At 43.1% G+C, this 26714-nt stretch overlaps 1 protein-coding gene across 2 annotated transcripts; it reads right to left on the minus strand.

Annotated features, from left to right (window-relative positions):
- Positions 1–1232: 1232 nt before the first annotated feature.
- On the minus strand, positions 1233–26645 carry DLST (dihydrolipoamide S-succinyltransferase). Of its 2 annotated transcripts, XM_053311103.1 has the most exons (15): positions 26507–26645; positions 22570–22603; positions 20809–20857; positions 17953–18008; positions 17091–17165; positions 16519–16574; positions 13161–13272; positions 11831–11974; positions 11268–11353; positions 10287–10384; positions 8876–9006; positions 8241–8314; positions 7429–7512; positions 4171–4338; positions 1233–2549 (listed from the first exon to the last, which is right to left on the minus strand). In XM_053311103.1, the coding sequence occupies exons 1-15, from the start codon at positions 26579–26581 to the stop codon at positions 2415–2417; spliced, it is 1377 nt and encodes a 458-aa protein (XP_053167078.1). In that variant the 5' UTR covers positions 26582–26645; the 3' UTR covers positions 1233–2414. The 2 variants fall into 2 exon arrangements, with proteins under 2 accessions (XP_053167078.1, XP_053167088.1); XM_053311113.1 differs by lacking the exons at positions 17953–18008; positions 20809–20857; positions 22570–22603; positions 26507–26645 and adding an exon at positions 17797–17943.
- Positions 26646–26714: the final 69 nt, after the last annotated feature.

Here is a 26714-nt window from a genome sequence, read left to right on the forward strand (position 1 = left end):
GTGTTTTCATTTTTCCTCCACTGAAGTGCTTTTAGCAGAAAAATTTTCATAGGGGGAGCCACTACAACATTCTAGCAGCAGCCTCCCCTCATGGGATGCCAACCCCCCACCAACTACAGGGAGAGGAACTGAAAATGTCCTGTGCATGAGCAGATCACAGACGGTGCTGTTGGGCCTGGCCAACGCTTTAATAGAGCATTATCTATACTGCAAGAGATGTTATCATAGAAGGCTCCTCCAATGTTTTCTGGAAATCGTAATTTTATGAAGGTACTGAGAACTCCATCAGCTTTCTGTGAGCTGTTTCATACCAACTGATCTCTGCACCACAGGGTTTGATTTTCCACATAGAAAAAAAGTTAAGGTTAGCCTGCCTAAAAATCTTATTTTAAGGTGGCTTAAAAAAAAAAAAAAGATTCCTACCCTTCTACCACTATGGGACTGTATATATTTAATAAGCAGAGTGTTATAATTCAATAATAAAATATGTCAAAGATAACTAAATGGCAAAATGCAACAAAATTCAAGCAGTAATAAAAGTGGGGAAGGGGAAAGCCATCCACACAAACTACTAAAAGCTCAGACAAAACAGCACAGACTTCACTTGGCATCAAAAATATAGCAAAGATGACCTTAACAAAGGGTTATAGCTATTTCCCCAGAGATTCCAAGCTCTCTCACATAAGTAAAATTTCTAAGATTCCTTGAAGGGGGACACCCTTACCAGTTTAAAGAAGCTTATGTCTAATGCAGGTATACCATAAATATTTCAATGGGGAGGAAACAACAACACGGGAAACCCTGTGATGCAGAGACTGAAGTCAGATGAATGGTTCAGATAGAACTCCAAATCAATGTATGCAGCTACAAGAACAAACCCTGTTCTTAAAGAGCTTCCTTCTTCCTGCATGCACTGAGATTCCCTCCCACACTTCTGAACTAGTGCCCATTATGCTTATACCACCTCACTGGGCTTCACCTGCAACCCAGGATTCCAAACAATGGTTTGGACTGCTTGATAGGACCAACTTTAAAATGAGGCAGCACACGGGACACACTTAATTGCAGTAAAAATAAGAGTATCACTGGCTTTTCCTCCAAGAGTTATAAGGGCCAAGATAGGTGACAAGTAGTCAGGTTCCTTTCCTTTGTGCTTGCAACTGGTCGGGGACACCTATGATGCCTAATCCATTATATATGTATTTGATATCCAATCCCACCACACACACACACACCTTTCCTTGTTTTATTTTGTTTAAAATCTGTTGTGTTAAATACTTTAATTACAAGTTCTGTGCAGCAGACAAGAGTAATAAACCCTGCAGGCACTAGCAACCCTCTCACTCAACAATACATGTGCACGCTATTATTCTAAAGATATGTCCCCATGAACCAGCAGCCTTGGGTTGGGATGCATGCCACATATAGCCACCTAGTCCCAACCCACTTTGGCATACAATCAGGCCAAACCAATGCAGACAGAAAGTTGTTGAGGATTAGATGGATCGCAGGACAGCTGCAGAGGATTGTTACCTTCTCCAAATCCCCAGCAGCCAGTCAACTCGAGAAATGATCCCAACAGTCAAAGGACACACCAATTCTGCCCTACCAGAGGTTGGAACAAAAAGAAACAACTCCAAATGGGAGAGGGTGAGAGCTGATACTGCCACTTTCTTGCTCTTGAAGGAATGGGATGGAGGGAGATCCCTGAAAGCAATCCTCAGAACTGCCTCTCAGCTAGTACTACAGGAAGTAGAAAACGGCTGGGGAGGCAGTAGCCCCTTTGAGTGCCTCACCCCTGCTAAGGTTAAAACACACCACAAAGTGGCTGGAGTAAAGATTTACTCTCCATTAATGGAAGTGTGTAAGATCAGGCACTGCGACAGAGTCACCCTAGGGGACCCCAGGATCCTTTCGCTGTGCAAGAGAGCTAGAGCCTTCGAGTCAAGCTGAGACCCAGCAGCAGCTTTTCCCCTCCCTGGCAGCTTCCTCGGGTGATCTGAATTAAAGCTGAAATTCTGTGCAGGAGCAGCTTGGGAGGGAAGCCCTCAATAAGCAGCAGGTAGCTTCTGTTCCCATCAGACCTTAAGGGTGAGGTGAGGATAGATCTATTTGGAGAGGGAGGATGGGAGAGGAACTGTAGGCCATATCTGCACAGCCCATGACAGCTATCCATATGCCCTGGGGAAGAAAATGAACAATCTTTGGAAGAGGCAAGAAAGGTGGGTGGGCACACTAGCTTCAGGGTTGCTTTCAAAGCACCTCCTGCTACTGGGGGTGGGGTGGGGAGCCTGGAACGAAGCTCTGCCGATTCCTGGATGTGATTCCTGGATGTCCTCTCTGCCGTCTGCTGATGCTGCATCCTTGCTGTACTGGATGTGGGGGGGAGGAGCTGCTGCCGCTGCTGCTGCCCTCTACAGGTCAAGCAGCAGCACATGAGGATCTTCTACTACAGCCTTGATCTTGCGCAGGAAAGTCACTGCTTCTCTGCCATCAATCAACCGGTGATCGTATGTCAGTGCCACAAACATCATTGGTCGCACTTCGACCTAAGGGAGAGAAATGCCACAGTTACATAGAATAACTTTGCTGTGCCTAAGCAAGTTCTCCACTCCAAGGCTTGGTTAAGAGTATAGGATTAAAAAGGACTGGGATTCATCCACCTGCCAAATCACATGCACCTAGATGCATCTGCCAGAGTCCTTCGCTATTCCTTGCAGGTCTTGCTCTTGGCCCTGCCTCTGACACAGAGTCGGTTGGCAGGGACCAGAGATAGGGCCTTCACAGTGGGGCATTTTATTGTTTTTACTGAAAGCTGCCTCAAGCAGCATTGTGCTGGATGGGCAGGGTAGTAGTGCCTTACATTAAGAAATGTTGTCTACTTCAGCTAGATTTGTGTTGGCTAGCAGCCCCACAAATGGATAACTTTAAACAATCTAGCCAAAGGCCACCACAATCCAAAAGATAAAAGAAAGAGCAGCACACACACACTTTAAAAAAAATAACTTTAGTATCACCACCACCCTTCACAAGCTTAAAATAAAATAAAATAGGCCTCTCCAGACTTATGCTTGGGGATGGTGGGAGATGTAGTTCAACAACAGCTGGAATGCCAAAGGTTGCCTATCCCTGCAAAGTATCAAACAAGATGATTAAACAAGACACCCAATAATCTTTTTACATGCTGTGGTCTTCGCTGCCAGAGCAAATCTGCAACCTTCAGTGTGAAACAAATCATTGCCCAGAAAAGAATATATATCTGCCCTAGAACTAACCTGTTAAGCGAGGGACTATAAAATACTGGCCAGGAATCTACCTCTAGGGTGATTTTACTCAAAACAAAACAAAAAACTCCAAGCTTAATGAGGCCGTAGCTCAGTGACAGAGCATTTTAAAAATTTATTATTATTATTATTATTTTTTCTTCTTACATTTTATATCCCGCTCTTCCTCCAAGGAGCCCAGAGCAGTGTAGTACATCCTCACAACAACCCTGTGCAGTAGGTTAGGCTGAGAGAGAAGTGACTGGCCCAGAGTCACCCAGCAAGTCTCATGGCTGAATGGGGATTTGAACTCGGGTCTCCCCGGTCCTAGTCCAGCACTCTAACCACTACACCACGCTTGATCTGCATGCTCTGCATGCAGAAGGTCCAGTCCTGGCATCTCCAGCGAGGGCTGGGAAAGACTCCTGCCTGACGCCTTGGAGAGCCGCTGCCAGTCAGCACAGACAATACTGAGCTAGATGGACCACTGGTCTGATTTGGTATAAGGCAGCTTCCTATGTTCCTAACTAGAATTTACTTCCATTGCAGAGATCTGTAGTTGTTACACACAAACCGTTCTAGCCCAGTCCCCACTCCTGCACCCCCATTTGGAAAATATTCTAACATCCTGATATCCTTTCTTTAAAAGCACATTCATTAAGGATTCCAGTTGATGTTTTTTTCCTACTGTATTTAGCAGGGCTCCAGGTCAAGGTCACCTCAGCTTCTTCCCCTCCATTTAACAGTGAATGGATCCTGCATGACTAAATGGCCTGCCCATGAGGACTGGGTCATTTAAATGTGCCCTGCTGCACAGGATTTCCCCCAGCAAAGCCATTTCCCTGCACTTAGGGTATTTAAAAGGCCCTAAACTACGGTAAGCCCTTTGGGACTTTCTGGTACTTACTTTGCCTCCAATAGCAACAGGCCTATCAAAGATGCCATGCATGCCCAAGATAGCAGACTGAGGTGGATTGATGATGGGTGTCCCAAAGAGAGACCCAAACACACCACCGTTACTGATTGTGAATGTGCCACCATCCATATCTTCAATGGCAAGTTCATTCTTGCGGGCCTGAAATCAGAAAAAACAGGAACTGAAGACATGACTCAAATGGTTCCGTTTTGAATTGTGAACCCTTTGGGTATAGGAAACCACCTTTAAAAAAAGGTATACCACTTGGAGAACCTTTTCATTGAAAAGCAGTATATCAATGATAAAAGTGACAGTTTACAGTTCACAATTTCAGAATACATAAATATTACCTTAGTATCACATTGAGAAGAGTCAAAACATGGGGGGGGGGAAGAGAGAGAGGATGCTCTATTAAGGCAGGCAAGGATCCTCTCCTCGAAGAGAGGAGAGCTGGTCCTGTGGTAGCAAGCATCATTTTGGAACATCGCTCTCGCATTAGGAACCAAAATTTGGAATGCCCCATGGTTAATCATTTCATGCAGGCAGGGCACTCCTGTAATGATTTGGAATATTTCGTTATCTATAGATACAAACAAAAAGAATTTTCTTACGCAAATATCAAAATTGACCTCCTACAGAGGGAGGCATTTTATATACATCAGCTCCGGACTTTGGAACTTTTTGGTCTAAATCAGGTCAATGACCTTTCCAGTTATCTATAGGCATAATTTGCTATTTTTGATCCTGGCCCTACTTAAAGATTTGGATGTGGAATGGGTTCAAAGAACACAAATGGGAAAGAGACTGGAAGGACTATGAGTCTCTCCTGTTGGAGAATGGGACTATTTATATATCTTTGATAAGTATTTACTTAAGCTATGTTTTGGTTCCACATTGTATTTGTATAATTGGGAATTTAAAAGGGACAAAAGGTCCATGACTCTTTTGGAAGCTTAGCATTGCTGTTTCCTCACACACGCAAATGAATATAATTGGTCATTTAGACAAGATTGGATAATGAAGCACATCCCTTTTGATCAAAGGGGAGTGAAAACATTTGGCAGATGCTGTAGGATATATTAAGCGTTATTTGTACCATTTGAAGCCAGTACAACTTGGTACTCAGTAGGATTTCTAATTCAGAAACCACTGGTAAAGTGCAGTGTCACTTCAGAAGAAATAAATGTGAGTAATAACTTAAAATTCCTAACCCTTTGATTTAATACTATTTGTTGAAGGTATTTTTGTTAAAATGATATATGTATTATTGTGTATTCAGCTCACTTCTCCTGAGGAAGTCCTGCTCAAGCAGGAGGAAACAGGTTAAAATTACCTAGGATACCTGTTGGGTATTACTTGGACAAGGCATCCATCAGAAGGAGCAATGGTTCTGGAAGATTTTTGAGTAACTTGTGGAGTTACAACCGGAACAAGAACCAACCTAAGAAAAGTAAAGATCTGGAAGAACTATATATCCACATGCATAAGGACTATGGACACAATTTGACCTTCAGCCACACTTTATGGGATCTAGAATATAGGCTATTTCTTTGTAATTGTGTGCTTCATAACATATGTTTATTTATCCTTTGTGTGTGGGAATAGACTCTCTACACGGTATATATACTTTTTAGTATATGTTTTGTTTTCTGGTCTGTGTAATCTCGTTTTCACTGACTCAGTATATGGCAGCTTCTTATGTTCCTTCAGAGGGTCATTTTGCTTTGCAGGCAAAACTTCCACCACTGATCATCAAGGGACTCATTCTGAAGGGCTGCATCCTGGAAATCAGAAAAAGGGGGAGAAAGGGCAACCACGATAGGGACCTGCCCTTTTCCCAACTTCCAGAGTTAAGCTCATCAAAAGAAGCCTGGAAGGGGTTGTGGAGAAGGAAGATGGCAGATTCTCCACTGAGGACTCAGATCCTGAGGGCCTCCTATGCTGGCTTACATTCCTCAGAGGTGAGGAAGGGAGAAAAAAATCCTTTATGTGAACCCAAATGTGTTTTTGAAAGGCTGCACCCTGGAAATTGGGAGAAAGAAGGGGAAGAAAGGCAATCCCCATTAGGGACTTTTTGACTAAAGCCCCTTGGGGGTGGAGGCGGGATTCCGTTTCCTCTTGTTTGCTCAGTTCCAAGGATTATTTTGAAGGGCTGCACCCTGGAAACAGGGAGTAAGAGAAACTCCCTATAGGGGGCCCTCTGAACCTAAGGGGGAGATTTCCTTCCCCCCAGCAATTTCCAGGGTGCAGTCCCTCAAAAGGAGACCAGACGTGGAGATTTCCCCTGCTGCTCATCTTCTGGACTTCTTTTGAAGCAGGGTTGAAGCAAATCTGAAGTGGGGTCACAGCTTCACACAGCTTTGCTTTGTTGCGATCCCTTCAGATGGGTGCTATTTTGGACTCAAAGTGAAGTTGTCCGAAACACTCCATTTTGCTTTGGATCACAACAAACTTCTGAAGCAGGATGAACTCTTGCCTTCCCTTGCAGAAGACCTTCCTCAGACTTTGAGAAATGCGACTAGCCTGGTTTTATATTCTAATAACTGAATGCAATATATTTTTTTCATGTTTTATGTATCTGTAATTGCCTTTTTGTTATTTTAATAACACCCTAACAAAAATCAAACAGATAATAGGATAATTAAAGACACAGCAATTAAATAAAACACACAGCAATAAAAAACAGTAGATGTGTGTTGTAGAGACTTATTGGTTTACAATAAAACCACCACTTCCACCATAACAATTAAGAGATGCTTTTCTTCAATCACACTAGCTCAATTGGCTTTTGAAAAGAGTTAAGACAAATTCATGGAGGCCAGATCCATCAATGGCTATGGGCCATGATAAGCTCTATGTTTGAAGTTAGAACACCATGGAATACCAGAAGCTGAGGACATGACAGGGGAAACTAGTGTCTTTGTACCAAGCTTGCTGGCTTCCAAGGGGCTGTCTAGCAGCCATTGCTAAAAACAGGATGCTGGACTAGATAGACCTTGGTCAGATTCGGTAGGGTTATTCTGGTATTGTATCATTTAGACCAGAATTTCAGGTTCCTAAAAGTGGAGACTCAACAAATGTATCACTTTATTTCATCATCAGATTAAGTGGCAAGATTTATCCTGCCACCTTTACCTGCTTTTAAATACATTCAACACATCTTCTTGGGAACAGATGTTCTCACCCCAAAGCTACATACCCTGCTTCCCCCACCCCCGCTTTGGATTTCTCCACCTCACAATCCATTACCTTCTCCCCCAGCTCATTGATTGCTCGCTCAATGTCTGCAAAGTTCATTGTTTCTACATTTCTGATGACAGGAACCACAAGACCCTATAGGGAACAAATACCTTTGAGTCAAAACACAATAAACATATCACATTACATTACAGCACAGCAGAGCAAGAACTAACTAAAGTGTCAGCCATAATTAGGCAGGGAGGTTTATCCTGAAAGATAAGAGAGATCAGAAGAGCTCAAAGAATTGGCTTTGCCAAGTAGGATATTCTGTTAAAGTGAGTCAGCATGTGAGTGAGACAGTTACACTGGGACCACCAACAATGGTCTGACTGAAGCAGGATCTTCCTAGAAATAAGAGCCCCAAAGCCTCCAACTTCACCTTGAGAAGCAAAATGGGACTCTGCTCACTTGCATTAACAAATGCACAGTCCAAAGTTACTCACGCTCCACTATCCCCCAGTGTCAAGAAAGTCTAATATTCCAGGCAGAATGTTGCCTTAATCTAGGATGACTGCAGTAAGGTTTCTAATCCCACAAAGTTCCTGCAGTGTCCTCTACCCAAATACCCATAATTAGGCAAGGCAGTAGGCCAATACCGCTTCTGTAGCTCAAACCAGTAGATTTCCATGGCTGGTCACTCATTCTGCCCTGGAGTTCTGAACAGGTGCAAGCACTCTCCCCTACTGTAGAGCAAGATAAGGCCAAGAGGCTCAAACATGGAATATGTATTTCCATTTCACATGCCTGAAGACACAACCCAACCCACCAATCAACCTGGGCTGTAGGCTTGGCCAACTAATAGACATTTCCATAGTACATACCCTAGGAGTCGCTACTGCAACACTGATATCCACATATTCCCTGTACACAATCTCTTTGGTTGTATCATCAATCACTAGATTGAGAAAGAAGAGCAGTCCATTAGATTAAGCCACTCCACGAGTCAAAAGCAAAACCCAAAAGCAGCAAGTATCATACCACATTCAGTTTCCTCCTCCCATTCCCTGAAAATTAGTACTGGAGGAGAGCAGGCCTGATCCACCAAATGCAAAGAAACATGATGGTGACAGAGTGTGGGTTAAGATCTTCTCAGTCTGCAAGTCAGTCTTTACAGTTTCTTAGAAGCATACAAATGAACCTCTGGGAGTCAACTATCTCCACCAGTATGACCACCACTCCCAAGAATACGGTAAAATGTGCTCCAATTACAATTTGGCAGATTTGGGCTGGGTGCAAATGACTCATGCCCTCCACCATAATCTAAAATTCCTTGTGCTGGGAAAGGGTTTGTCACAGCACAGTGCCTTTTACTTAAACAAGTGTAGTTAAGACTACCAGCAGAAGAGTGGAGTCTCAGCTGCACCCTACTTCATTAGGAATTCCAGTAATCTGAACATTTGTGTATGCACATTCCTGGGCACACACAGTCTCAGCAACATGGAGACATGACTCTCACCTGCATTCACAACAGGCTGCTCCTGTAGGGCATAGGCTGCAGCTTTCACAAAGGCGGACATAAAGCCAAGTTTCAGGGTGTGTTTCTTCAGGAAAGGGTCCCTGTGCCGGGCTCTCATTTGCTGAATGTTACTGCAAAAGCCACCATAAGAACATATGGTACCATTTCTTTCACCCCACCAAAAAAGCTAGCACATAGTCTCCAACTCATGTTCTATTCAGAGGTCCCTGACACGGGGGCTCTTTGTAGTATCTTTAATCAGAGGGCAGGCAATTGCCTTCATTCATTTACCGGAACCAGAGCCCAGCCAAATAAATGGAACTAAACAGCTCTTGTCAACTGTGGGTAAAAACGGATGTTATAATCTTCCTCTTCCTCTTCCCAGACAATGTGGCTTTGCAGAAGCAGTTTTTAGTGGGTAGAAGTGGCCCTTTGGGTTTAGACTGTTTGTTTTCCTTTGCTTAATCTTGTTTAGGTCTAGGATTACTGCCCAAAGACATTACTGCCTCCCAAGACACAATGGCTGCTGGAATGAAGTGGTGGTTTGAGAGGAGGAAGCCATCATGAAAAGGCTTTACAGCAGACACTGACCCCCAGTGGGGAGGCAAAAGGCCTTGGCCTAGGCCCTTGCAAGTCGACTACACGGCATACGGGATGGGGGCAATCAATCCAAAACAGATTACTGGCTGCAACAGGAGCCCAAGGCCAGCGTAAAGCGACACCTCCATTAGCCTCTGAAAGGAGATAAGTTGCAGCACTTCCTCTCCAATCATGACTATTGTGCCAACCTTATTATTCCAAGCACAAAATATTTACATGTTTTGTCTTAAGAAGCAGGATAGGATTTCATGGGGCAATTTGATTTGGGCACCATTTCCCTTAATGCACTGAAACTTAAGCTTCCCCCCTCCCCAAATCCATTAGTGCTCAGCCCATACAAGCACTTGGATTGAACAGAGATGGCTTCCCCCACCCCCAAGGAAAGAGGCAAGGGACAAGGAGGGCTGGCTGAGCGCTCTAGGACTGTCTTTCAGTAAGCTGCAATCCTGAGTCCCCAATCAGAAAGAATCTCAGTCCTCTCTCTGAATTAGCTACCTAGGAAGGAGAGTACAATGTAGGCTTCTGTGCAGGAACCTTGAGGGTTAGCTGGAGACAATAACCAATTTTATACCTCCACTAGTTGGACAAATATGTTTGGAAAAAACAAGCTTCAGCTTCTGTCACTACCATGTCACACACACACACACACACCAAAAGCAAACACTTCACCCCAAGACATCATCATAACTTGGAAGATGAAGTGTGCTAGCTCAATGAGAACCTAACTTCATGACCAGTAAGTCAAACTCTCTGTTGTTGGTGCCAGGGAACAGCCTGGGCTTGCGCAAATCAATGATGGCATGGTCTTTACCTCATGTCAATTTCATTGAAGGTGGTCAGCATGGCACACGTATTCTGAGCCTCTTTCAGGCGCTGAGCAATGCGTTGACGCATTCTGTTCATTTTCACCTGGAGCAGAACAGAAAGCAACAATGGACAAAGTTAGCTTCCACCTGGACCAATGCAAAAGGAAGTCATGGAGAACTTGCCTTTTCCTTTTTTAACAACTGTCTGGGACCTATTAACACAAAAGCTGACACTTTGAGCAGTGAATCCATAAAAGTACTACTAAGTCAGCTGGAAGCTTCCAAGCCTGGAAATTGCTCAGCTCAGAAATAAATAAAACCAAGTTAAAGCTCAAACTAGGATATATCCTAGACTCAAGGTACAAAAGAGGTCTAGGGGTCTGAGCAGTCATTGCTAGCAGAAGGACTACAAAGCAAGCCACAATTCAAACATTCACACAAGCAGTACTATAGTCAACCTGGTAATATAGCCATACATACACCAAGAATTTACACTGCCGACCATCACTACCATAAAAGGACACTGAATAGCAAAGACAGCCCTCAGATCAATAACTCTCCTGTATTCAGCCACTGCTTACTGAATCATACAACAGAATTAGATGATTTTCTCTCTGCTCTGTTTTATCTTTGACTTTGTTATGATCCTGATTGTTTTACTGTCGTTTTAACTGTGTGTATTTGCTATATATGCCTTTCATATGTAAGGCACTTTGAAATGTAATGAAAAGCGCCATGTAAATAATCATAGAAGCAAAAAAGTGTGATTGCATTTGGTTTGGTTGTAGGCTTTGGTTGATAGGCTTTGGTTTGGTTGTCTTTTATGCTTCTCTCAGGCTCAAGAATGGTCCCTCCACACTGCCTCAAGGAACCTCTTAAGCAACCAGCTCCATTCCCTCATTCGGTAGGTGGCCATCGACCCGCGCGCCCCCTGCTCCACCCGGCGTCCACGAGCCCTGGGAATTCCTCAAGCTGCTGACAATTACCCTTTGCTCCGATCTGGCACTTTGGCTTGTTCCAGGTTCCACAGCAGGAGCAGCTGCTGGAGCCGCAGTTGGCTTGACCGCAGACACTGAAAGCAAAGGAAAAAGAGGTCAAGGGACTGAAAGAACAAGGTTCATGCTTTGGTATGCACCGGATAAAAACCAAGGTCATTTGAGGCACAGATGAAATAGTTATACAAATGATGGTGCCTGAAGCCCAAAAGGGATGGCAAAAGAGATTACTGAATCAGCGTCTACAGATACTGTTGCTGCCTTCAGTTCTGATCTTTTGCAGGGTCAGACATTACACTGTATGTGTTTACAATTCTGTACAGATGTACACATTTTTGTGTGACTGTACATGTGCTCATTTTAAAAGTGGGCCTGCGTACAGCCCCCTCAAATGAAGGGTACAGATAGGAAATATACTACTGTGTGCTGAACATGTATAAATAACTGCATGTGTGTACAGAACACTGTGTGTACACAGACCGTACATAACACGCGAATAAGGCTTAGGTGGAAGGGTACCTCTTAAAGAGGACTGCAGAGAGTTTCAATCTCACCTGGTTTAGCATCAACAGGGAGTGTTGACACAGGGGGCACTGGAGGCATCGTAGTGGGAATTGGCGCTGCAGGAGGGGGTGCAGCAGGAGCTGCAGGCTCAGGTGTGGTGGGGGCAGCTGTTGGTTTGGCCTTGGCAGGTGCAGCTGAACAAGAAGAAGGAGAATCAGTTACAAGTGTAGATAGAAACAGCATATTTCTTCACAGACTATCTGAGCAAGAACTCTCAGCCTCTTCCAGTAAAGCACTCTCCGAGGCCCACAAAGCCCATATCAGTGCAACCCGAAGACGCCTTTTCATCTCATTAGCAGCTAATACAGACCTTGACAAATTTTCTTTGGATCTAGGAGCCAGCCCCAAAATTAGGAAACCATGACCCCTGGACAAAATTACCAGACTTGGTGACTGACACAGTGTGTGTGGTGGTAAATGGGCTTCTCTTTATCTCCTTTACAAGTAATGGAACGGAAACAGGCTGCCTGCGACAAACAACATTTTGATGACATAACTCTGCCTCTCAATATCTTAGTTTTGGCACCATGGTTAAATTTCTAGGTGCCATGACTCCCTGGCACCTGGGATTTGCCAAGCCCTGGGCAGAAAAAAGTGTTAGTACAGAAAATTAACACTTAAAATGGTATCAATGAACACAGAGACTACAGGCCCACAAGGTCCACAGGTTAGGGTTTGTTTGTTTTACCCTACTTAGATCTGAGTTTCTAAATACAAAAAGAAAACAGTATCTGTTGGCCCAAACTATTTTGTATCCATTTTTTGTTTTCTTATTTCCATCTTCAATCTGGGGCACTTGAGTCTTCAGTCTTAAAGAGTGGCAGGAAAGTGCCCTCTGTGATGGCAGTTTCTGAAAGCACTTGTGGTCACAAAACAGCAATAACGTAACGTGGTGGTTACGTTAGCCAGAACATAACCACTAGGATCCAGCAGCTTCCATAAAACCCAAGCTTTTCAAAGCTAAGGTAGATCTCCATGGGCACAAGAGCAGTAAACAGTTTTGAGTCACATCCTCCCACTTCCCCTCACTTTAAGAATCTGCCTTTTCCTTTCTATCTTTCAATAAACCACAAATCCAAATATTTCCAATTCTGCCCATAAAAACATGTCAAATATTATAAAGTGTTAGTATAAAGTTTTGCTGCTAGAATTATGCAGGTCAGTTAAACATGTATGAATATCCCAGTGACAGAATCTGGAATTTTCATTTAAAATTTTCTACTGCAAAGTCCATCATGTTCAATTAAAAAATATTATTGGTTCAACTGGAGCAGACAGTGTGAAAAAGAGAAGTAATGAATTAATACGCTTCCAACTTACCTCCAGTTTTCCTGAGTTTAAACAAAGGTGTTCCTCCTTCCACTTTCCCCCCATCAGGGACCAGAAGTGCTTCAATTACGCCAGCTGCCGGAGCTGGAACCTGCACTGACGTCTGCAGATGAAAAAGAACTGAGTTCACCACTAATCATGGAAGGAAATATATAAGCAAACGAGAAACTAGTTCTTGAATGAATTAGCCTTTTAGCAGGAGTCATGAAAAGAAACACAATGTTATTGTGTAGTAGAGATGTCAGTGGAAACCAACTCTCTGCATTTCATTATTTTAAGGAAGTAGAAACTAACTCCGTTAAAAGCACTTCTGCCAGTTTCTCTGACAGAAAGTAGCAGTACAACTATCAAACACTGTACCATTAGCTTCTGTCAGACAAAATGGTTTCTTCTGTCAAATAAACTGATTATTAGTCAGACTTCTTTTTTAAAAACCCATTTTATTAGAAAATATCACATTGATACACAATACAAAGTTGCAAACTACAAAAGAAAAAAATACAAATGTTACCAATCACAATTGTTACATTATTAACATTAGAAAATTTAAGATTTGTACTTTCTTTTATATTCTTTTTATTCTTATATTCTTTTTATAGTACTCTCTAAAGAAGCTCTTGTAACAGCCTGTACCATTCCCCTATTTGACCTTTTAGCAAGGGGAATTTTATTATACATTCTGCCCATGTAAGATCTCTTAAAGGCTCAAAGCGCTGTATCAGTTTTGTTACAATTCTACGTAGCTGAAGAAACTGAAGCCTACAAGGCTTAGCGCCTGCCATTTTCTCTCTTATTTGTTTATTTGGAATCGGAGCTCTGTTCTCCAATCACTCTTTTATTTCAACTAAATCTAAGTTCTCTCAAGTTGATATATCCCCTAACATTTCCAAATCTGGGGCTCTATGAAAGACAGACGTTAGAGGAGATAATCCTGGGCTTACTCTATTTCTTATTGAGTACCAAATTTCTAATACATTCCTTGTTGTAATTACTGGGAACACCCCTGATCTGTTTAAAATTCATCTTGTTCTATTCATGTTTCGCTTTAATTAATTTCTCCTCTTTTTTAATACGAGTCCGATATAGTAGCTAACTGGGCTGCATTATAGTATATTCCTATATTCGGTAAACCTGCTCCTCCTCTGATAGCTTGTTTGTATAACATTATTTTACTAACTCTAGGCTGCCAGTTTGAGAATAGACTGTTCACACTTCAGGGGGATATTTGCAAACAAAAATAATATCCTGGGAAGAATGCTCATTTTTATATGCCATTCTTCCCATGATGGAAATATGAAGAGTCTATCAATGATTCAAATCCTTCTTTATCTCCAGCCATAATTGTCTATGGTTATATTCACTTGTTTTACTCTTTTGCATCCAAACACTTAAATATCTTATGGGAGTTGGCTTTCTTTTTATTCTATACTTGTCAACAGTATCCTTTATTGTTTTGGGAGTTAGGTTTATATTTAACCACTCTAACTTCTCCAGATTTACCTTATAACCAGAGACTTGACAAGACTTTCTCTAAGATTTCAAACACAGCTGGAGATGTTTAGGTCTAAATAGGGTTAACCTAATAATAAAAGGCAACCTTAAAAATCATCTTTTCCCATCAGAATTCCTTGAATTCATTTTTCCTTTCTAACTAAACTTGCCAATAGTTCTACTGCCAATACAAAAAGTAAAGGTGATAATGGGCATCCTTATCTTGTGCCTCTGTACAACATAATTGGATCTGAGACCATTCCATTAATGTTAGAAAAGACATTTTGATGTATTTCCTGAATTCATCTTAAGAAAACTCCTCCCAATCCTAGTGCAGTTGACTCAAGATATGTTGGTTCAATTCTGTCAAATGCTTTTTTCTGCATCTAGGAAGATGGCTGCTCTCTCTAATTTCTTCTGTTGCATTTTGTCTATTCTATCCATCGTTCTTTTGATATTTAAATGACATTTTTCACTTTGGCAAAAACCCTGTTTGATCATAATCTATATACTTTACTAGTATTGTGCCTAGTCTGGTTGCTAATATTGCTGTACAAATTTTATGATCTTGATACTCAGGTAATTTAGGTTCTTTTCCTGGCTTAGGTAGAACAACTATCCTTGACTCTTTCCAGATTTTTGGTAAATTTTCCTGATCCATATATTCCTTTATTATTTGGCAGTACGGTTGTGCTAATACCTCATCAATTTTTAAAATAAAAGTCTAAGCCATCTGGGCCTTGGGCCTTATTTTTCACAAGTTTCTTTAATTGTTCCTTTCCATTCCTGCATTCCTTTCTATTTTATTCACTTCCTCCTGTGAGATCTTGAATATCCCTAATTTCTCAATAAAGGATTTAACTGAAGCCTTAGTTGGATGATCAGAAGTATTTAATTTTGTATAATATTAAATGAACTGCTAGAGTATCTCTAAAGTCTGAAGCCATTTTCCCTTCATATTTTGTTACAGGTATTATTTATTTATTTAGCTTCTGCAGCAATAATTCTAGCCAAACCTTTACCAGGCTTATTGCCTTGCTTTTAAAAAATGTCTGTCAGCAAAATTATAAGCATTCTTTAATGCTTTTGTTCACATTTCCAACTGTGCCCATTTAGTTTAACTCAGTCCTCTGATCCTTGCCTTTTTTAATATTAGGAACATAGGAAGCTGCCTTATATAGCGTCAGACCATTGGTCCATCTAGCTCAGCATTGTCCACACAGACTGGCAGCGGCTTCTCCAAGGCTGCAGGCAGGAGCCTCTCTCAGCACTACCTTCAAGCTGCCAGGGAGGGAACCTGGTACCTTCTGCGTGCAATCATGCTCCATTTCCCATTTGTTCAATTATTTTTTCTTCCTTTGATCAGGAATAATCTTCACAAGACCAAGAGATTATGGAAGAAATCAAGATACTAATAGCAGTATTCTTTAGGCTCAACTGCCAAAGTGGAGTAAAAGGCTAGAAATATATGGGATGCTTTTCAAGATTATATAAGAGGAATTTTTACTGGAAAAATAAAAGATCAGTCAGACTTTTTTTGGTATAGAAAGCGTATTTGCTCTCCACATGAGGAGGACATGCCAGCTTTCAGCATGCACAACAGAAAGCAAGAATGCGTTCAGTTGTCAGAAGTAGAGTGTTAAATCATTTTAATTTCTAAGTGATTGCCTCGTGTTTTGTGATATTTTTGTTCAGGTTGCTCATCAATAAGCTGGAAAGCATAAGGTAAAAGAATCAATGTCCATATTGTTTGTTTTTAATTTTAAAAACACAATATTTATAAATATTTATATACTGCTTTTCAGCAAAAGCTTATACCAGTTGTATACTGCCATTTATACGAAAACGGGACATTTACCTTGTCTGTTTCAATCTCACACACCACTTCATCCTCTGCTACTGTGTCTCCAACAGCTAAACAATGAAAGAACAACAGTGAGTTGGGGAGCTGTACTCCACCATTTCTTTCCAGCCCATAGCAATGTCTCACAGGAAGACTGATAGGTGCAAGATAATAGTGGCCCAGCACGGTTACCCACAGTAAGTCTGGGCAATTGTTACAGAACAAGAGTACAAAGCTCCTTTACCCAATTTTCCCATGGAAAGCATTTAGAAGGACTACCCTTCCCAGGGGTCACCATGCACACCTCCTGCTGCACCCAGTGCACTATCCCAGGCATTCTTGGGTCGGTACAGGGCTCTGCTTCCCAAAAAGGAGCCCCCATCACCAGAGGCGGCAGCAAACGGTACTGGGCGGAGATGGCTGTGCTGCATATGGCCATCTCTGAATGGTACTGACGCAACGACGCAGATTATTTGGCTTTGGCACTGCTGAAGCACAGGCCTGCTAGTTAGAACTTCAGCCTGTTCTCACAACAGAGGAGCATAAAGGAAACAACTGTGACTAGGAGGGAGGGAACAGCATCTTACCTTTCTCCCACCTGACATCTCCCTCTGTGACCGATTCTGCAAATGCTGGAGTGTTCACGGTAAGAAGATCCTCCCCTGTAGAAGAAATAAGTTCACACGTATATTTGTAGTACAGTACTTCACATTTTGCCATTTCACACTGTTGGACACCTATAACCAGATGCCATTACTACAAGGGGTGTCCAGGGAACAATGACAAAGTGAAGGCAGATGCTTCTTTAAATAACTTTATCCATTCTCCCTTACAGCCCTTTATGCCTAGAATTTCAGTGTGGCACCACCTCTCTTTTCCTTCAAAGTCCACCTCTTCTTTGGATATATTTTTCTCCCTCTCCCATAATACTGGAATTCAGGGCCACTCATCGAAACTGATGGGCAGTCAATTCGAGACATACGAAAGGTGGCAGTACTACACACAATACATAATTATGGAATTCACATTTGTACATATTTATCCAGCGACTCTTGCCTCTCTGTGATCTCACACACTGCTGAAATATAGACTACAAACTCTCAGGACAGAGAACTGTCTTTTGTTTACATTATTCTGCAAAGTATCATTTACACTACGGATGCTATATACAGCAAATAATAATGCCAAGACACAGAAGAGATTTCCTTCAATAATTCAGAAAGGGACCTAAAATGGGAGAGCCCAGCCTATAAAAGACACATAACAAGAAGTGGTATGATAAAAAGCACATACCCAATCTCATATTACTTCATGACCCCTCACAATGGTTTAGAGCAGACCAAGAATGCAGGGGTAGGCTGAACTGGAGTTCAAAGCTCCATGTACTTCAACAAGAAGGGAACCTGCAGCAGACTCCTGCCAATGGTTGCAAGCATCTTAGCTACTTACTGCACACAGCAGTGGTTCTGAAATAACGGACAGTGAAGACACGGGAGCCATTTAGCCTGGAGAGCAAGAAAAAAAGAGGGGAGGAGATCAGTTTGGCACCTGTGATAAATGTACAGGTAGCTGACTTGCCTGGACTGAAAAGCAGCTCCCCAGTATTTTAAACTTACTCACTGGGAACATGAGCTTATGCACAAACCTAAAGGCTAATTTAGGGCACTCAGCAATCCAGGGAGAATATTCCAGGAAGGATTCTGGGTAGGGACCCCAATGGTTGAAAAACAGATGTTGTGGAGAATCAGAATAAATGAGCCAACTTAAAGGCCAAACCCTTGCTGGAATATAAGTTACATGTTTATGCTACTCTTTTCCCAAATAGCTCAGGTGGAATACATGGTTCTCCCCACTCCCATATTAATTCTCACAACCACCCTGTTGTAGTTCTCAGTCCAAGGTGACCCCGACAGCTTCTTGGCTAAATGAAGATCTGAACCTGCATCTCCCTATTCCTAGTCTGACATTAACCATACCACCACCTGAATGGGTAACACAGCATCACCAAAAGCTTCAGCTTGGATGTACTTCTCCCTCCCTCCCACACACACACGCACACGCCTTCGCATTCCGAGCACAATAGAATTAATGCTGCAGCATAATGACAGTACAATCAGACTGTTTTAGCAGTACCATAGATATCGATAGTGAACAATTTCCCTGCAGGGCTGCAGGTTTCCATAAAGAACAAACACACACACATAACCTCAGTGGTCACAAACCTCATCTCCAGAAGCTTGGAGAGGCCTTAACTCAGTCACAGAGTAAATACTTTGCATGCAGAAGGCTCAAAATTCCATTCATGAAAGCAATAAAAATCAGTGCCAAGAAAAACCTTTACCTGAGATCTTAAGAGAGCCACTGCCTATCAGAGAAGACAACATCCATCTAGACAGACTCATATTCTGACTTGGAAAAAAGTAGCTTCATATGTCCCACAACTAGGGATGTGAGCCAACCAGTTTGGAGGCCTTTTTAGGGGCCTCTGAACTGGTTCGATAGGCCGGTTCAAAGGCGGGGGGGGGGTAGCTTTCAGGACGGTGGAGGGTGCACTTTCCCCCACTGCACTCCCCCCTCCAGCATTCTATGTAAAAATAGTCCGGCGGGGCGGCACTGTGCCTCCTTGTTGTCCCATTGATCCCCCAAATGGAAGTGACCGCAAGTGTCCAGCACATGTGCACTCATCACACACATGACGTGCATGTCCCTGTGACGTGCGCACACGCATCGGGCACTTCTGGTCGGGGGATCAACGGGGCTGCAATGAGGTACGCTGCCACCCTGCCTGACTATTTTTACACAGAGCGCCGGGAGGGGAAGCACGGTGTGTGTGTGGAGGGGGGAAGTGCACCCTGCCCCGTCCTTAAAGCTATCCCCCCACCATCAGCTTGAAGGGCGCCGGACCCATGCACATCCCTACTTACAACTCTCTTTTATCATTCCCTGAAAATTCAGATCAGATTTCTGTAGGGATGCCATCAACTGTAGGGAGCCAGCGTGGTGTAGTGGTTAGAGTGCTGGACTAGGACTGGGGAGACCTGAGTTCAAATCCCCATTCAGCCATAAAAACCAGCTGGGTGACTCTGGGCCAGTCACTCTCTCTCAGCCTAGCCTACTTCACAGGGCTGTTGTGAAAGAGAAACTTAAGTATGTAGTACACCACTCTGGGCTCCTTGGAGGAAGAGCAGGATACAACAACTAATAATAATAATAATAACAACCCTCTATTACAGTAATGAATGCTCTGCTGTCGCAAAAACATGAAATGGATGCTAAAGGATCCAATTATCTCCCTTCTCTTCTACTTCCTTGTTCTTGAACAGTCATGCACAAATCACGAGCCAGAACACTGAGATATAACACTTAAATCTGCAGAGCCCTTCCTTGGTTTGAAGATACTTGGTCTGAGCTCCCATGATACACAGAAAGAAAGTGCTGCAAATAATCAGTCTATATTGCAGTCACTCCTCACAAGCCTGGAACTTGGTACTGAGCTCAGAATTCAGCACCCAGAATGTTTCAAGGTGGGTCAAACTATACGAGAAGCTAAGAGAGTGATCTGTGCTTCCATTTTTGTTTTTCAAATTAAACACAACAGTGGTGGGGCAGAAGAGGCTCATGATTGCGATCACGGTGCCCAGGAAGGGGGCATTTAACTATTTCCTCACGGACCCCAGTCTGATGAAATTCACCCTCTCACCTGCTGTTCTTAACTCCAGGAGGGAAGCTTCCATTGGTGCAAGTAGAAGCTTCCCTCCCAGGGCTAATAGCAGCTGGGGTGCAACAGTGTTCCCCCCTTTGGAGAAAGGGTAAAAAGCTCCCTTCCTGGATACTGCAGTCCTCATCCTGATCACTCCCCCCAGAAGCTATTTTAATTTATTTATTGTTAATGGAAGCACAAATGGCACTTTTAGAAAAACATAGTTTGACCCTCAGATTCTATTTTAAAAAACTTATGCTATGCAGATAGGATTGGATGTGTGAGATCTCAGGTACGGGGGGCATGGGGGAGACCAAAACCAGACTTGCACCAGGCGGAATTTAGTAACCTACTTTGATCTTTACCTTTTCCCAATTAGTAGAATAAAATTATACAAAATTAATTCAGATAGTTTATACAATTCAAGGATTCAGCTACCCTCAGTGGAGAATGTGGGTCACTTTGCTACAGAATTTTTTGGCACAGAGAATAAAGCCCTTTCTGCAACTATAATTTAACTAGGAAGCAGAACTGCTGTAGCCATACCCTGGCCTTAATAGGATGGGGCAGTTTAAATGTGTGGACTCGGTAAGCTGTATACTTACAAATGTTTCCTGCTGTTGGCATAAGCCAGTCCCTGCCATCGAGAGATACCTGTAAAGCAGAAACCACTTCAACTAAAAATCTGGTTATCCTAGGTCACTCACTACAGTAACTTGGGAAGCAAGACAAGAAGGTTTATAAGAAGTAGGAGGAGAGGTGCTGACTATCATTTGGTACTGGTGGTATATGTCTCAGTAACTTAGTTTTCAAGAATTTTCATAGGTTTTTATAACAGATAAAACCAGCCCCAGAACCAGAAAACATCTGAATCTGGCCAAACAGGTGTCAATATCCATCAAGAAACTACACACTGCCATAAGATTGGCTGTTTCTTGAAGGATCCCTTAACGTTTTAGAGACACCCTCTCCACCACTTCAACATTTTCCAGAGAATTACTCTATCCCAGGCCTTGACAAATTTTCTTTGGATCATGGAGCCAGCCCAAAAAAACAGGAGCCAGACAATGGACACTTGACAAAATTATCAGACTTGGTGACAGGTATTATGGAGGTGGAGAGTAAGTTGGCTTCTCTTTATCCCCTTTACAAGTAACATCAGAAACAGGGGTGCTTGGGAGAACTAAAGATTTGATTAAATAACTTTACATCTGAATATCCTAGTCTAAGGCTCCCTGGCACGTGGGGTTTGTCAAGCCCTGCTCTGTTCACACACATTTAAGGGAATCACTCTAGTTAACTTTGCATACCCACCCACCATGGACAAGATCAGAAATGTTTATCACAAATGATCTTTAAAACTGTAGAAGTGGTCCAGGAAGAACAGCTAATTATACCATATTGGAAATGTTATACTGAAGATGAAGAGAAGGCTAGGTTATTGAGTTATCTGGTGAAACTGGATTATTCAGACTTTGACTGGAGAAACCAAACAGGTTTTATTATCAAAGCAGAAATGGGAAGGACTGGTGAGGATTATGGTAGAGCCAAAAGATTCTAATGCATTTCCTACTCTGGTGGTGACTTTTTAAAGGAGTCCTGTGAGCACATACGTACACATGGATAAGTTACACTCTGATGGATTATTCAGACGTATTTTTCCAGGAAAACCGCACAGGTAACTTTCTAGATAGGAATGCCCAAGGAAGATTAATATAAGTGAACCCACTCTGAAGCAAATTTCCTACATGAAAACACTCCTGGGAAGAGTAATTGTTTGGGGAAAAAACATTACATCAACCAGCTCTTAGGATATCTTTCAGGCAATCTAAAGGCTTTTTAAAAAGACACAAACACAGCAGATGTATATATCCCAAATCAAAAAAGAGCTCCCCTACACAGCCTTTCTCCCACTGAAATATAGAAAAGTGGCTCTGTTTTTGTGTATCTCCCATTTATCTAATTGGGTGTTGTGCAGATTAAAAATACTAGGTCCAGCTGCCCACCTATCCATACCAGCAGGAAACACACACTGCTCAGTGGGCCATGCCTGTAATAAGAAAAGTTACAAGAGAGGATTTTAAAAGGCATTAGGTCAGTGGTTATGCTTACTCTGCATTATGATCACTTTCAAGTACCTCAATTTGGAAATAAATCTATGAGATGAGTGGGTTGATTATTTACTCTTCATAAGTGTCAGACGTTTCTAAGGAAACATGAGGTTGGTTCCATGCTTAAAATTTTAACAACTTTTATAATGGAGCACGGATTTTATTCTTTACTTAGTTTTGAACAAAGCCCTGGTTAAGTTTTATAGTGGTTATTAAGCAAAAAGAAAAGCTATTAACCCCCAAAATAGAACTTACCAGAGAGCGAGTGTTTCCCCTGTGGACAATTCCCCTGCCAGAGAAAAAAATACAATCACCAATGCAAAAAACAGCCAGGAGAACTCAAACTCTCCGTGTTATTTCCACATCCATTGCAGACTCACTAGCTTACATACAACAGCTCTCTCTCTCATATTACTCTGAACTAACCAAGCTTGTTAGAGAAAGCAGCACTCTTTCATATGATCAGTTTTCACAAGAAAAAAGGCATCCAGAAATTTTAGCACAAGAGTTCAAAAGTCTTTGTCTATACACTGCTCTCCTTCCAATATTCACAAAATGTATGAATTAATAATGGGGAAAGTAATGAGTTCTTGAAATCCAGAATTGTCTTTTTAATGAAATATGGTAGTGAAATATTCAGATACGACAGTTAGGCTTAAGGATATTTTTAAAAGCTCTCATGATGGGACAAATTTTTTCCTATGAATTATCATAAGATGTGAGAGTTTACCTCAGTGCAATATTTAAAGTGAAAACAGTGTTCCATCCATATACTTATCAAGAAGAACAGTAAATATGGCATTTTGACCTGATCAAGTAGGTGTTTTACAAGTTACAGACCACCCATGTACAAACATTTATCTCTATATACTGTCTTTCAAACACACTTCTCAAGGCAATTCACAGATAAAAACAAGCATGATCACATATTATAACAATAATTAAAACTATCACCTAGACAGATACAAAGGGCTGGGAGAATAAGAAGGTCTTTGCCTTGGTGCTGAAGAGCAAAGATGCCAGGTGACTTCTTATCTGTGGGATCTCGCATATGGAATTCCTTTCCAATTCCTACAGCCAAAAAGGCCCTTTCTCTAGTTGCTGCCTGTGCTTTACCTCAGATGGCAAGGGCACTCAAAGGAGAGCCTCTGAAGATTGTCTTAGTGCATGGGTAGGTTGATGTGGGTGGATTAAAGAGCAGAAGGGTATGTTACTGCCTTGCTAGCTGACCCCACAGATAAAAGATACATCTAAAAATAAGGTGTAACGAATGTGTTTCAAGTGGATCTTACACCTGCCCTGGGTCCTATTCACCTGCTCCTTCCTTTCATGTTCCCAGGGCTATCAGGAGTAGCCAACCACTTAGCTCTAGCTGATTCTAGATTTTTTTTAAAGTAACTTATTTGACATTTGACTACAGTTAGGCCTCATGCTGACCCTTTCTTCTGCTACCTGAATACTTAGAACTACCCCACCTTCCAGAAGTGTTTCCTCCATGGGCTCTTCAGTGCTATGTTTTCTTCTGCCTGAAGACCTTTAATGTTACTGTCTCAGCTGCTCCTCTCAACAAAAAGGTTCAGCACTGAGGCATGCATGTTTTCAGAAACACCACAAACAATAATTTCCGGGGCAAAATAGGCTGTCTTGCCAAAAGTGCTTCCAATACACTCCTCCTCTAGTTTACTAAACTTCTCAGCTTCCCTAATTATTCAAACCCTCAACATTTAATCTGAATGGTTTTATATTCCTATTCCCTAGTCCAGGGGTTTTGAAACTATAGGTCGCAACTCATTACTGGATCATGGGATATTAGGCACTGGGTTCCTTGCTAATTAAAATTCTTATGATCCATTAAAATGTATCAGTTAAGTGTCCAATAGATTAAACAGCATGTGATTTTATGTCACATTGTTTTTAGGAAAACAAATAAATTATTTTTTTTATTACAGGGATAAGCAATTGCTTTCAACTGAGTTGCAAGGTAAGAACTCTGAAAACTGCTGTCCATCACCTGAACCCTTAACAGGTTGCTTGGCCTTCCAAATCCCTTCAGTCTTCCTTAACACAAATCCCTTCCTTTACCAGTCTTCTCCTTTTTTGTTCACATTCTTGCAGTGACCTTTTAGTGAACTATATGAAAGTCAACCAAAAAGCAGAAGGTTGCCGGTTCGAATCCCCACTGTACTATACTGGGCAGCAGCAATACAGGAAGATGCTGAAAGGCATCATCTCATACTTTGTGGGAGGAGGCAAAAACCCCTCCTGTATTCCACCAAAAAAAAAAAAACCCCACAGGACTCTGTGGGCACCAGGAGTCGAAATCGACTTGATGATAGGGATGTGCTTGGACCGGTCTGGAGCCCATTCTAAGGGCCTCCGAGTACCTTTAAGGGTGGGGGAGGGTTCACTGCGTGTGCGCACATCACGTGACGTGCGCACATGCAGTGAGGCCTTTGAAGCTTTTTGACGAGGAACAGGGGAAAGGGCGGCAGGAAAGCACCCTGCCGCCCCAATGCTTACAAAACCGGGAGTGCTGGAGCGGGAAAAGCGGTGGGAGGGGTAAGTAAACCCTCTCCCGCCCGTAAAGAGCTGCCCTCACCAGTATCTGACCGCAGAGGTGCAGTTCCGTGCACACCACTACTTGACAGCGCACACTTTACTTTTACTTTAATGCCATCTTTGTTCAGCATTCAGTCTGCTTCTATCCAACAATACCAGATGTGCTATGTTTTGTTATCACTTCTCTTTATATAAGAATCACAACATATTCTTTCATCTCGAGCAAACAGATAATTAAGATAAGAGAAAACAGAGAATTGTTTGAGCAGCTTTTAACTGAACCTACAAGCTGGTACAAAGAAGGGAGATGCCCTTTGTGAGCAATATTTGATAGATGGAAAGGGGCTTTAATGAGCAATGGGCAATCTCATTCCCACAGAAGTACAAAAGAGGGGTGACACTATCATAATTTGCACCCATGTAACACTGGTGCAAATTATTGGGTGCAAGAAATACGCCGCAGACTAGCACTTGGTAGGGTTGTAATGAAGGCCTTGGAAAGGATCTTTAGATGCCGTGACGTGTCTTTACCGACAAAGATCAAAATAGTTTGGACAATGGTTTTCCTGTGACACACTATGGGTGTGAAAGCTGGACTTTGAAGCAGGATAGGAAAAGTATTGATGCTTTTGAACTTTGGTGCTGGAGAAGATTTTTGAGGATACCATGGACAGCCAGGAAAACAAACAAATGGATTATAGAACAAATCAATCCAGAATTTTCACTTGAGGCACAAATGACCAGGCTCAAACTATAATACTTGGGGCACATTATGCGAAGGCCCAGCTCCCTTGAGAAGTCCATAATGCTGGAGAAAGTTGAAGGAAAGAGAAGAAGAAGCCGACCTGCAGTAAGGTGGATGGACTCGATTAGGACAGCAATGAATGCACCACTGAGAGACCTTAAAGACCAAGTGGAAGAAAGATCATCCTGGAAAGAATCTATCTCTGTGGTTGCTAAGAGTCGACATTGACTTGATAGCACTTAATCAATCAATCAATCAAATATTGGTGACAATCATGAATGAGGACACCTCTCCATGCATTCCATAGGGTGGAGAACACAGGTCAGCAGTTTATTTTGTGTCGCCGCAGCTCTGCGAGGGGTCAGGACTTCCGTGGAGGAGCAAGGGCAATTAGGGTCACACCGGCCAGCATCTACCGGCACACACGCGTGCGCGTTTCCACGCTGGGGGCGAGAGGCTGCCTGTCACCGGGGCTCCAACCTTCAGAGCCACCTTCACGCCGCGGAGGCACGTTCGTCCCCTGGCAGCCTCTCCGCCCAACCCTTCAGCCGCCAAGGCCCTGACCTGGCCTGCTTCACCCCGAGAGAAGAGTGGGCTGCTCTGGTCGTGGAGCGGAGTTGTTAGGAGAAGGTGCCCCGGGAACAAGCACCACCCCCGGCCGGCTCTTGCCCCCGCTCCGAGCCTTCAGTGAGCCCCGGGCGGGGGACATGCCCCGGGCTCGCCTGCCTGCCGCCCTCCCGTTCACGCTCCCCGCGGTCTCTGCCTCTGCCGCCCCGCGTCTCCCCATTGCCCTTGGCGCCAGTCCGCCCGCCACAGCTCCTCGTGCCCCGCCCGCTGCCCCACTTCTCCTCCTCCTCCTCCTCCTCATGCCGCCGCCCTCTGCGGTACCTGTCGGGCGGCGCAGAACGAGCGCCCGAGAGCCCGGCTGAGACAACGGACCCGCACCAGGGAGAGCAGCAACATCGCGGCGACAGCAGCTTACAGCGGCGGCGATGCCAAGAAGAGCCCCAGGGCGCGCACCGGAACCAGGCCCGGCAGAGGCCGGAAACGGCCCGGGATTGACCAACATTGGCTACCCGGCGGGGGGGAGGCCGAG

This window comes from Hemicordylus capensis, chromosome 1, assembly GCF_027244095.1.
Source record: "Hemicordylus capensis ecotype Gifberg chromosome 1, rHemCap1.1.pri, whole genome shotgun sequence".
Classification (NCBI taxonomy): Eukaryota; Metazoa; Chordata; class Lepidosauria; order Squamata; family Cordylidae; genus Hemicordylus; species Hemicordylus capensis.

Bases quoted from the DNA above. Each gene is read 5' to 3' on its own strand.
- DLST (XM_053311103.1), bottom strand. From the start codon at position 26,581: ATGTTGCTGCTCTCCCTGGTGCGGGTCCGTTGTCTCAGCCGGGCTCTC. The intron at 18,009-20,808 runs GTAAGTATACAG...CTTGCTCTCCAG, and splicing joins GCCAACAGCAGGAAACATTT to GCTAAATGGCTCCCGTGTCT. The intron at 9,007-10,286 runs GTAAAGACCATG...TGGCTTTTGCAG, and splicing joins TTCAATGAAATTGACATGAG to TAACATTCAGCAAATGAGAG.